Genomic DNA, 13,345 nt, shown 5'->3' on the forward strand with positions numbered 1-13,345 from the left:
TTTTTTAAAAATAGGAACTAATAATTACCTCTATATAGTTCCGAGTATAGTTAGGGTGTCTTTCCAGCTCTAGGTGTGTGAAATTCAAGTAGATTTTTTCATTGGGTGGCTGTCGAATGATATAAACACATTGTCTGTTGTTCAGATAAGAATTGGGCCAGTAGGGAGACATGATGACCCCACTGCTATCAGTATAGTTTCCTCCACAGTTGGGATCCACTACAAGAAGAAGAACAATTAAAAAAGGTTACTCAGAATGGCACTGAAGAAGGACACTTATAATCAGTTTTCATACTTATGACCATCCCAGCAACTCCACAACCGTGTGATTGCATTTGGCAATGGGCATGCATTTACATGGTCGCCATTTATGACTTTCATAGCCAGCTTCTCATAGGCAAAGTCAATGGGGAAACCAGCAAGAAGTCACAATCAAATAATGCAATCAAATAATGTCAGCCTTTTAATAACAGCTGCCTGAACTGTATTGTTTCACTTAACAACCACATTGTATAGCAGTGGAGTTGCTGATCCCAATTACAGCTGGTGAACAGTAAGTATCTGAATATGCTTTGCTCCAGTACAGCTTGCTGCATTCTAGTTATGCAGGATGAGAATTTTAAATTTAGGGTTTCCATTGCTAACATATTTGAAAGGTACCAGAAGATGGCTGATAGGAACAAATACACTTACCAGGTGATGTTATGTATGTGATATGGAATCCTCTATTGTTATGAAAACCATCAGAATGAAAATGTACCCGAGCATATGGACCAGTGGTTTGAAGAGGAGGTGGTAACCCAGTACTGCAATATTTCCCAAGGAGGGGATCTTGTGAGAGAAGGCCATCTCGAATCTAAGCAAAAGCATGTAGTCATGTCTTTGTTATACTTTGTCAAATGTAGATGTACCATCTGTATCCAACATCAAAAGCATATCTATTTTATCTATTATTATGTCTATTTTTCTATTAATTATTAATTTTCTACAATACTTCATATTGCCTGTAATAAATTAATTTCAACAACCCAGATACCTATTGTTCTATTTGATGCTATTCAACTGATCAACTGTTTATATCATTGACTGCAAGAAAAATAATAAGCCAGTTGGTCTAGTGGTTAAGGCACCAGACTAGAAACCAGAGTGTCAAAGGCCAGAGAAATCAGGAGATTCAGGCAGTTCAAATAACTATAAAGATCTATTGCAAGCATTAGCTCTTTACAAGAATCTTTCCAAGTGACTATTAAGGAAAATGCACGGGAGTTAAGAACAGAAGGGAATTCAAGGTGGCTGGACTTAGACTTTGGGTTCAGCCCCACATGTTGTGGGGAGGGGGGAACAATAGAAAGTTGTATTGGTTATGTTTGCTGGCTAGAATATTTTTGAAAGGGCAGAATATACCTGTAGCTATACCTTTAGCCACATACTTCTGCATCCCCCCTTCCCGAAAAATTGAATAGGGATTATGCAATTGTGCACATAAATTCACCCCAAACTCCCCATGAATTATGACTCCAACCCATTTTTCTAGAGGTGTTCATGATCTAAGAATATTTCTTCCTATTTTTTCCCATCATATTCAGACAGAAGACCACGTCTATCACCTTCAAACTCTAGAGCTGCAGATGTGGACTTCAGATTTCTCTGGCTTCCCCTGACAATAACTGTAGCTAAAAAGCTAGTGATATTTATTAAATCGAACAATCCTTAAGCGTTGCATGATAACATCATTAAAAATAACAGTGGATGTTTGGCTGTTTAAAAAGTAGTTTACATTATTAACCCTTCAGAAGATGCACCTGGTTAAATAGAAGAGGTTTGTTTTCTTTATGTGGTCAATGCTGCATATGATTCAAGAAGTGCTTGAAAAATAATTATTTTCTTATAAATGGAGATAAGCACTTAACATTGTTTTTTAAAATGTTCTTCATATGATTCTTTTGATTCATGCCTGGGGTTAGAAATGATTCAGATTAGAACTATGAACTATGTTGTATTATAAAACAGGTTTCATTTGACATATTTTTGTTGGTGTACTTGAAACAACTTCAGTGTGTTCTCATTGTTTGCAATATGGATAGATATCTAATCTTATCTAAGAATAACTCTAGGTAATATATTTGTGGTGGTTTCTTTTGATAGCTTATTAGAAAAATGGGATAATGACATATTGGATTTCTTATGCAATGTAAACAAGATCTAAATGCCCATTTTTGTGCAAAGTTTTCTAGACATGAAGCTGCACCTCTGAAAATATTTTAATGTAACTATCATGAAAAAATACAGATTCATATTTAAGTCTATTGATATATTACTTTCTAAAATTTTAGAATCTATTTGTGTAGACTGTGCAATACAGTAATTTGGAAAATCAGTGGTATAGTGTTCAAGAAATGTATGTGGCTAGGTTTATATATGATACAAGGGTTTCCGTATTGAAGCTGATAATATGATTTGTAACTTTTGTTTAAGATTTTCTTAGAATGTTACTGGATGACTTACTGGCTAGAACATGGCAACCAAGATTAAATGCTATGTGTGAACCCTTCCTATAATATACAACCTTTTCTATTTAGCTTATTTAAGTGATGGATTTTGTTTTTAAAAAAGTGCTGTTGCTATCCATTTATTTTTCAAATTATTTTTACCTCAAGATAATCTTTGATACAGTTGTCATGATGTTCAAGACTCAATAAGCCAAATGCAAATGTAATAAAAAGACCAGGATTAGTTGAAAGGATCCAATCACAATCCCTATTGGGAGGGTAGCTGCCAGGATAGCCAGGTGAATTAATTGTCCCATATGTACTGGTCAGTTCTCCTCCACATTCTAAAGAGAAAGAGGTAGGTAGAGGAGGGAAAGGAGAAAATTTAACAAAGTTAACTACTTTCCTTTTGAATATTTTCATCATAGTTCTGGAAGCTGTTTCAAACTTTCCATTCATTAAGGCTATGATTGTTATTATGGTTTCTGGTAGTCATATTATATTTAATACTGGGCATAGGTGATCTTATTTTGTTAGCTGCTTGAAGTACAAACTTTTCTTTCTGAATTTTAATTCAAATGCATGAAAAAAATGCCTTGAGCATTTCTACCTTGTCTTCATTAGATTTGGATGAAAGGAAAGAAAGATGACAGAATATACTGTATAGTTTTTAGGTGATCAAACCAGGAAGTTATAATTCAACATATCTGGAGAGACCATCATATTGGAGAACAATTACCTCCACTGTGATGCTGCCCTATTGGAACACCAAGTTATCCAACAAAGCTATTGTAGGTTTTTAAGTTCTTCTGGAAGGTCAGGTGGGATGGAGCTGACCTCACTCAAAGAGGGGAAAGATGTTCCAGAGGATATGTGCAACAGCAGAGAATATCCTTTTCCTTAATCCCCCAGCCATAACAATTGAGCTGACGGGGCCCACTGCAAATGTGGGACAAGGCATTCCCAGTGGAATAAGGCTCTCCCTCAAATAGAATGCCATCGATATAGTTTACTTGGACTTCAGCAAGGCATTTGATAAGGTAGACCATAACCTACTAATAGATAAAGTAATTCACAACTTTTCTGGAAATATAAATATCAAGATTCCTTGTCCATTATGACCTGGAATATCTGAGTTATAGCTCTTACATAATGAGTTAAGCAGGATTAGTTGCAGCAATTCCCCTCAAGAAAACCTTTCTGAATGCCATTCTCAGATACTATAGCTATTCAACTTATATACTGAGCCTTATTGTTCAGATTATCTTTCTTCCTAAATCTTTCTGTGATGAGTCACATTCACAAGAAATTGATTATATAAAGCAGTGTTTCTCAACCTTGGCAAAAAGATGTGGGTATTTGAACTCCCAGAATTCCCCACATAGTTCAAATGAAGTCCACACATCTTAAAGATGCCAAGATTAAGAAACAATTATGTAGGGAATACCAGCCTTGGAATGGTTCATTGAACCAACAACTCTCTCGTCAACGAACAGGACTTCTGTCGTTGTGGCGCAGTGGTTAAATGCAGCACTGCAGGCTACTTCAGCTGACTGCTAACTGCAGTTCGGCGGTTCAAATCTCACCGGCTCAGGGTTGACTCAGCCTTCCATCCTTCCGAGGTGGGTAAAATGAGGACCTGGATTGTTGTTGGGGGCAATATGCTGACTCTGTAAACCGCTTAGAGAGGGCTGAAAGCCCTATGAAGCGGTATATAAGTCTAACTGCTATTGCTATTGCTATTCTACATCCTGCTATTAGCATTATTGTATTTGTATTTGTATTGTATTTATTTGTCTTGTATGCCGCCCACTCCCGAAGGACTCCGGGTGGCTCACAATAGACAAGGGAAGGGGGAAACTGGACAAAGACAACACTTTAAAAACAAAGACCACAACATTCACAATTTCCGTGGGGAAATATTATATTGCATCAAAATGAGATATTCATTTACTTTGCTGAATATTTGAGACTGCAGTCCAGTCCAACTATCTTACATTCACAAGAGTAGCCATTCACGCTAGTAATGCAGTTTCTCCATAATAACATGGATTTCTGGAACACTCACCAATGTTTTTTGAACAGTTGATTCCACTCCATCCAGGATCACAGTCACAGTTATAGCCATAGACTGTATCCTGTAAATATTAACCCAAACAAAAAGAAATGTAATGCTGCAAGCATGCTTCATTTCCCAGCAAAACTCAGTTTCATACATTACTAATTCTATCCATGTTGAGGTATCGTGAGCTAAATTCAGTTTATACTTTAGGATTTTTTTAACATGCTCATTCAGGAATCTTCAGAAAGCTTAGAAACTAGGCAATCTTGCATATAACCCTAACTAACAAGGTATGTTGCATATTTTGAAGGGAGTATGTTTGTACATTTGGTGGCAGTGGGAGAAGGCTAGCCAAACATTAAAGTTCGGACTTTTATTTGTTTCTTACTCTGTATATATGTGGGTGTTGTGTATCTTGAGTTATTTAACCATGGTTGTGTTTAAATCCAGAATCCTGGCTTTTTCCTGACTTACAACCGGGTGGGTGTACTCTCTCATTTCTTTAGGTTTCTTGGCAGACACTAAGCCTTAATAACTGATGGACTAAACAACTGAGTTTAGCTTGCTCCTGGCTTAATGCAATATCTGAATCCAGACAACATATAATTGAGAAGGTACTAATGAAAATACTATGCAATTGCATAGTTAATGTAATGATCCTAAGAGATATGCTGAACAGGTACAACCATATCAGACAGGTCTCAGGTGAAGGGCCAGACAAAATTGCTCCACAACCCATTCAAATATGGTGAATACGAAAAAATGAAATTTATGCTGGCTGAATCGTCACCCGGATTAACAAAGGTTCCGTTGGATGCTATGGCTCCTGGGCATTCTGCGCAAAATGAGCTACAGGGCTCAGCTCCCTCTGCTAGGCAACTAGAGAATGGAGCTGACAAGCTACTGGAAAAAAAAGTGAAAAAGCGAAAAATCTGGACTAGGGAAGAAACGCCTCTATTATGAAAGCTTACTATCAGTCTGAGCCAGCAAAATGTGGATTTCAAAAATGAATGTATCAGATTTGGAAGGTGAACCACACAGATTGTGATATCAGTAAACAAAGGCTAATGGACCAACAATGTGTAATTCTAAGCCACAAATTTTTCACTACAGCAGAATTAATAGGAATCGAAGAGAAAGCAACCAATTGTCTGAGTATACCAACAAAGAAGAGTAACATCAAGAATGATTTGCAGACTCAAAAGCAAACTGAGGAAGAAAGGGAAGAAGAGGATGCTGAAATGGATGAAGATAAAGAACAAGGAAGCACTGAAAAACAAACACCAACAGATATTGCTGAATTAGCTGAGAAAATAAAGCATCAAATGGAAGATGCTGAAAGAACACATTTGCCAAACCTGAACCGGAAAGAATTGAAAAAGGTACTAAAAAAGGTCAATGAGGCTGTACAAACCATTCAAACCACTACATTAGCTGAAACAAACCAGCTGATGTATGTAGCAGCCTTCATAACCACCAAAGAATTGGGTTTGAAAATACAAAAGAACCAGAGGCAAGATGAGGAAGCCTAAATGGAAAATCTGGTTGGAATTGAAGATCAAAAAATTTAATGGAGACTTGAGCAACTTGAAGAACTTAAGGCGTCAACTAAAGAACAAACAGATCAAAAGCAACCTGGAAGTAAGATATGATTTGGAGAATAAAGAGATTGCGATAGTAATCGAAGAGCTGAAGCAGAAGGTTGTTGCCGTTGCTGAAAAGATTAAAAGATATGAAACTCAATTCAAGGAAAACTCACAGTTCAGAGCAAATCAGCACCGGTTTTATAAGAGCTTAGAAAGTGGAGATGGAGTAACAACAAATGAAAAGTCTGATAAATAGAAAGCTCTGAAATTCTGGAAAAAATTGTGGGAAAACAACAAGAAGCACAACAGAAATACAAAATGGATCAAACAGATTGAGGATTCTATTAAAGTGCATAAAATGGAAGATGTGAAAATAACAAAAGAAATGGTGCAAAGACAGTCAAGAAAAGTGAAGAACTGGAATATACCTGGACCAGATTAGTTACATGGCTTCTGGTTAAAGGCACTTACAAGTGTGTACAAAAGATTGGCAGCCCAAATGAACCAGATCTTAAAAACACCTGAAAATGATGAATGGATGACAACTGGAAGGACATTTTTGATCCAAAAAGATAAAGAAAAAGGAAAGGATCCTGGAAACTATAGGCCAATCACCTGTTTGCCAACAACATACAAGCTCCTTACTGGTATCATTGCAAACCAAATTTATGGATACTTGGAAAGAAAAAACTTGCTTCCTGTAGACAGAAAGGATGCTGCAAAAATTCAAGAGGAACAAAGGACCAACTGCGAATTGACAAGCTAATCCTAAAGAATTCAAAGAAAAGACGAACCAACCTGTTCATGGCTTGGACAGACTATAAGAAAGCATTTGATTCAGTTCCCCTTAGCTGGATCAAGAAATGCCTGAAAATCTTTGGCATCAGCAGCAACATACAAAAATTCATGGAAACTTCAATAAACCTCTGGAAAACGAAGCTTATCGCTAATGAAATGGGTGAAATTGAAATTAAACGAGGCATTTTCCATGGCGATCCCTTTCACCCCTACTTTTTATACTCTCAATGCTACCACTGACAATCATTCTGAAGAAGATGAACTATGGATACGAACTTGCAAAGAAAGGACTGAAAATCTCGCACTTGGTATACATGGATGATTTGAAGCTGTTGGTAAAACAAAAGCTGAACTGAATTTATTAATTGAAAGCACAAAAGAATTTAGTCAAAACATTGGTATGCAGTTTGGAATTGACAAATGTGCAACAATGGCAACCAAAACAGGCAAGGTCATAGAAGATGATGGAATAGAACTTGAGAATGAAGAAATGATAAAGGCAGTAAAACTAGAAGAAGGCTACAAGTACTTGGGGATTTTAGAGGCCTCTGACTTAATGCATAATAAAGTCAAGGAATTAACTTCAGCCAAGTACATTCAACGAATTTGCAATATATTAACGTCCAAATTGAATGGAGGAAACATCATAAAAGCTTTAAATACTTGTGCTATACCTGTGATCCGATACTCTTCAGGAATAACTGACTGGACCCAGATGGAATTGGACAATTTGGACAGAAAAACAAGGAAGCTTATGACAATGAATCATGCTTTGCACCCTAAAAATGATGTTGACTGATTATATCTACCAAGAGCAAAGGGTGGCCAAGCACTCCTACAAGTAAAACAGACTGTTGAAGAAGAAAAATACAGCTTGAATGATTATATCCAGAAAAGTGAAGAACCAATGACTAAGGAAGTAAATAAAGGAGGCCTTTTGAAGACAACTAAGTCAAAAGCTGAATATAAGAAAGAAGTAATTGAGAAGCAAGCTGAAAATTGGAAAAACAAAGCTGTGCATAGCCAATACTTGAAAAATATTGATGGCAAAGCTGACCAAAAACTAACTTGGAACTGGTTAAGTTCAGGAGCACTGAAAAAAGAAACAGAGGGCTTTATTTTGGCAGCTCAAGAACAAGCCTTAGCCACAAACTGCATGAAGGCAAAAATTCAACATGTTACCACCAAAAGCAAATGTCACCTCTGTAATGAGAAAGACAAGACAGTCGACCACTTGATCAGTGGGTGCAGCAAAATTTCACAAACTGACTACCTACAATGCCATGACCGCGTGGCTAAGATCATTCACTGGAAATTGTGCCAAAAATTTGGATTTGAGTACAGCAAAAACCACTGAGAACATCAGGTTCTGAAGGTTTTAGAGAATGAGAAAGTCAAGATCTTTCGGGACTTCAGAATTCAGACTGACAGGCACTTGGCCCACACACACCTGACAAAACAATAGTTGAAATGAAAAAAGTATGATTCATTGACGTTGCAATACCTGGAGATTCACGAATTGAAGATAAACAGCAAGAAAAAATGACAAAGTACTGGCACTTGCAAATTGAAGTTGTGTGACTGTGGAAAAAGAAATCGTGTGGTGTCCTGATTGTAATTGGAGCCTTGGAACAATACCTAAAGGGCTACCTCGCTATTTGGAAATTTTAAATTTATCAGACTTGAACATTCTGATTCTATAAAAAACCACCCTACTCGGAACAGCTTCTCTCCTCCAACGTTATCTTAATAGTAACGTTAGTAAGTAAGGTTAGGACTCAAGCTGTTGAGCTACCAACCAGCTCCAAAGGCTGTGAATCTCACCAAAGATTAACCATGCAATAATAATAATAAATAATAATAATGTAGTATAATTCATATAACAATAATACATTGATCAATTGCATTTTGAATATCTATTGATAAGATAGATGTGGTCTGAGAAAGCACAAGTCTATATAATCAAAGTTTAACAACAGCACTAAAGATTTAATACTTCATGTTCATAAATTCACTTTTAAAAAAACATACAAGACATTGTCCATTTACACAAGGATTGTGTGTTTGGCATAGGGCAAAACATCCATTTGAACCATAACCATTTCCAGTGTATCCATCTGGGCAAACACAATTAGGTACCGGTCCTTTAAATAGAAAAAAGGAGGAAGTCAAAACAATAATCTGAATTTGCTTTGGGATCCTTATTTTCTGCTATTTTAATAACACCACATTTTTTCATTATTTGAGAGTACCCAAATGTTATAGTAGCATCAATGCCAGAAAATGAAGAGATCAGAGCTGTGAACAGAGAAGAAAGTAATAGGAAATGCCAAAAAGGAAGATGTCTGACCAGCCAGAGTCAGTAGCTAATGTGAAGCATTATGAAAACTATAGCAATAGCATTTAAACTTATATGCCACTTCATTACAGCATCCTGTAAAAGTGCTGTAAAAATTTACAGAGTCAGCATATTGCCCCCAACTATCTGGGTCCTAATTTTACCAGCCTTGTAAGGATTAGCTTGCAATACTGCATTCTAACCATTGTGCCACCTGGTTACATGTCAGATACTGAACAATATTGTTACTGTATATTTTTTTATAAAGAAAACAAATGGAGGTGTTATTGAAATTTGAGAGACTCTCCCAAAGAAATTTGAGTTGTGTTCCATAAACCTTTGAGTGGGTGTTTGGAGACATCAACATGTTGTACCTCTTCATATAGCACAATGTTTGTGGCTAGTCCTGAGTACAAAGCTTCTAAGCACCCTGGAGATTCAGTCTGCAGGGTGCTTAGATCTGGCCCATGAGGCCACCCTGGAAATAGCAAAGGACTGGCCTGCGGTGCCTCTGCCAGCGAAAACAGAGCTCTTGAAGGCCGCACACAGCCATTTTCATTGACAGAGGGTTCCTTTTTTGCTGGCAGAGGGTTATAGGCGGCTATTTTAGCCGAAAACAGAGCTCAGGAGCTCGTTTTCACTAGCAGAGTGGTTAGGCACCACGGCCCCCCTGACACAAGGTACATCATGCTGGCCATGTCCACGCTGCCCACGCCCATCCTTGTCCACCAAGATTAAGCACAACCATGATGTGGTCTTCAATGAAATAGAGTTTGACATCCCTGAACTACTAGAATTCAAAGTCCAAACATTTTAAAGTTGCTAAGATTGAGGAGTAAGAGATTAAAATTAAATTAAATTAAAAGTTAAAGCACACATACATACAGGTACATATACTTATGCACACACACAATAAAACCTCCCAGCATTTTTCACTTGTACGTTTTGAGCAATGTCTTTTTGGATTTGCATTTGATTTGCCACATTTAAGTCCCGTCTACCGCCCAAGGAGCTTAAAGGATAAGCATGGTTTTCCTTCTTCCTGTTTTACTTTCCCAAGCCTTCATAACAACTTAGACGGAAGGTAACAAATCACCTAATATGTCTTTTTGGCTGAATGGAGTTTTGAAGCAGGATTGTCAGGATTCTAGTTCAATTTCATAATTTTCCCTTTCCATTGAGTGCTCTTCCAAGATCAGCCCTGAGGATTGGTTCTCATTTCATTTGTGTCAGGGCCCACCTGAAGGATACAGTTGTGCCAATTATGTGGCCTGCCCTGTGCACTTTAAATAAGTTTTGTCAGATGAACCAGTTCAGTACTCTGGAAGTTAAGGTTCAACAACCAGCTTGGGTATACAGAATGGAAATTTGGTACTATCTTGTCTTGAAGATCAGTTTTTATCAACCTCAATCATATTTAGGATATGTGGGTTCCAATCCCAAATTTCCCAGCCAAAATATTGGGGGAAATTTGGGATATTGGAAGTCTACACATCTTCAAATTACTCAAGTTGAGAAACACTATTTTAACTAAGAAAAGGGTATTTTTTTTCTGGCTAGATATAGCCTTTATACAAACATAATGTTGTTGTTTTCAATATTACCTGATGTGATGTTACATACAGCAAGTGGATGGCAGCCTCCATTGTCGACTGAGCATATATTAACCAGTGTGCATACTTTCCCATCACCTTCATAGCCTGATTTAAAGAAAACAGTAAACTTAGTGAGTAGTGATGGGATGGAATGGTGAAGTACGAATAAATACTTTTTTAAGACAACAGTGTTGAGGGAACTCTTTGCCAAAGGCAAATTGTTTCACAGATTTCTACATTTTAGGAAGAGGCTTAGATCCCCCTGACATCAGTACAAGCCATTTAATTATTTTGCAAAGTATATAAATCAGGAGGAAATGTGGTCAGCAGAATCAAATCTTATGACTTTGACTATATTAAATACTGCATTCCATTGATTCAAGACATCTTTGTGTCTTTGTCAAAATACTAGTTATTATACTAACACAAAATGCATTAAAAAGGAACAGTATGGTGATATCCATGATGAACATGGCTTGATGAACTGTTCCATAAACAGAATATGCAAATAATTTGGTAATTTTCAACTATGGATTAAAACAGTTGTGAAGTTCAGTAGGTTCTGACAAATTCTGGAGAACCAGTTGCTGAAATTTTGAGTAGCTTGGAGAATCGGCAAATAGTATCTCTGGCTGGCTCCAGACTGGGGTAGGAATGAATATTTTGCAATATCCTTCCCTGGAATGGAGTGGGAATGGAGATTTTGCAGTATCCTTCCCCACCAAGCCATGCCCACAAAACCAGAAGTAAAAAAAAATGAATTTTACCACTGGATTAAAATATAGCAATATGTACCCCTTCAGCTCTTATGGAAGGAAATTCTTTAAAAAGGAATGTAATTTGCACCTCCATACAAAATGATGCTAATTTATTCATTTATTTATTATTTTAAAAGTCAGTCAAGATCTACTTTCTTTTAACCCATAAAATCCATTATTTTCTGCCTTGGAAGATGCAAATGATCAAATGATGCAAGAATAAGTTTTGGATTTCTTCTCTGTGACTTCCTCCAAGGTATTTGAAGAGCCCTAACTCTCCTTCAGCTTTCTCTTCTCAAAGCTAAGAATTCTTGTTCTTAATCCTCTTTTTATAAGGTATATGAAATCTATGGTTATTTTCTCCTGGACATTTGCCCTTTCTCTAACAGAGTTTGTCTGTATTATTCTTACACCATTGTGATTGTTAAGTATAGAAGACAGAGAGTTGGCTAAGATCTGTTGAACAAGATGTTCTCAACAATCCTTTCCCCCTTCTTCAATGGTCAATCTTTTCCCCATTTAGGTTTTTTTCCTAAGAAAAAACAAGCAATGCCAGCTATTTTCCTTGTTTCATACAGTATTATTGACTGACAGTCTTCTAGCTAAAATGATTGAGTTTGCAATGGATAGAAGAACAGTAACAAGCTAGTGAGTCCTGATAATTAATCATTCTTTCTGTTATTGAAATCTGGACTTCTGCAAATGCCTGGTAATTCCAACTTCTGATAATGACCATGCTAACATCTTGTGTAAAGTTACATTATGTTATGAGCTAATATTTCTGTTCAAGGCTTTTGCTACATGTACCAACTGGAACAATAGTTTATATAAGACTACCTATTCAAAAAGTATTGTGCTTTTCAATTTATTAAATATAATTTTTGTATTTACTGTAATTCAGAAATATTATTCCTCTAATAATCAATATGGAAATGCAGTGGATTATTTATTTTTGCATCATATAAATACAGTCATTTGTGTGAGTAATTACGTATATGGAGACATAAACAAGGAAATTAAAGAGTACATTTGTTCAGATTTGTACAGGAAGGATGGATAGATATATAAATGCACACACATACAAACACACACATACACACTAATATAAGGTGAACCTAATTAACTAATATAGACTTGTTCTTATCTGGTGGACAGTGATTACTATTAAAAATATATTCCAATGTGTTAAGACACAATTGAGAAAGATGAACAACTTTCATGGCCTGTTTCAAATTCATTAGTACCTTGGGAGCTATACTCCATTCCCTCCCAGCTATCAAATCACATTTTTAAAAAATGGTAAGTTAGTCTTATGCTTGAATATGGCCAAACAGGAGTTATTCCTCCCCAAGACCACTCCGATTCTCAGATAGGTAAAGGTAAAGGATCCCCTTGCACATATATGCTGGTCATTCCCGATTCGGAGGGAGGGGTGTTTCATCTCCATTGCAAAGCTGAAAAGCCAGTGCTGTCCAAAGATATCTCTGTGGTCATGTGGCCAGAATGACTAAATGCTGAAGTCGCACGGAGCGCTATTATCTTCCCACCAAAGGTGGTCCCTATTTTTCTACTTGCATTTTTACATGCTTTCGAACTGCTAAGTTGGCAGAAGCTGGGACAAGTAACGGGAGCTCACTCCATTACGCGGTACTAGGGATTTGAACCACTGAACCGCCAACCTTTCTGATCAACAAGCTCAGCGTCTTAGCCACTGAGCCA

The 13,345-nt window shown here is 36.9% G+C and overlaps 1 protein-coding gene across 1 annotated transcript in view; it reads right to left on the reverse strand.

Moving 5' to 3' along the window:
- The window catches only part of CUBN (cubilin), a 187,038-nt gene that overhangs the window by 146,163 nt on the left and 27,530 nt on the right, over nt 1-13,345 (reverse strand). Inside the window, 6 exon segments of the mRNA XM_032235067.1 lie at nt 29-219; nt 694-856; nt 2,652-2,833; nt 4,558-4,627; nt 8,967-9,079; nt 10,878-10,973. Of these exon segments, the coding sequence (XP_032090958.1) occupies nt 29-219; nt 694-856; nt 2,652-2,833; nt 4,558-4,627; nt 8,967-9,079; nt 10,878-10,973 (815 nt within the window).

Source organism: Thamnophis elegans, chromosome Z (genome assembly GCF_009769535.1).
Source record: "Thamnophis elegans isolate rThaEle1 chromosome Z, rThaEle1.pri, whole genome shotgun sequence".
Taxonomy (NCBI): Eukaryota; Metazoa; Chordata; class Lepidosauria; order Squamata; family Colubridae; genus Thamnophis; species Thamnophis elegans.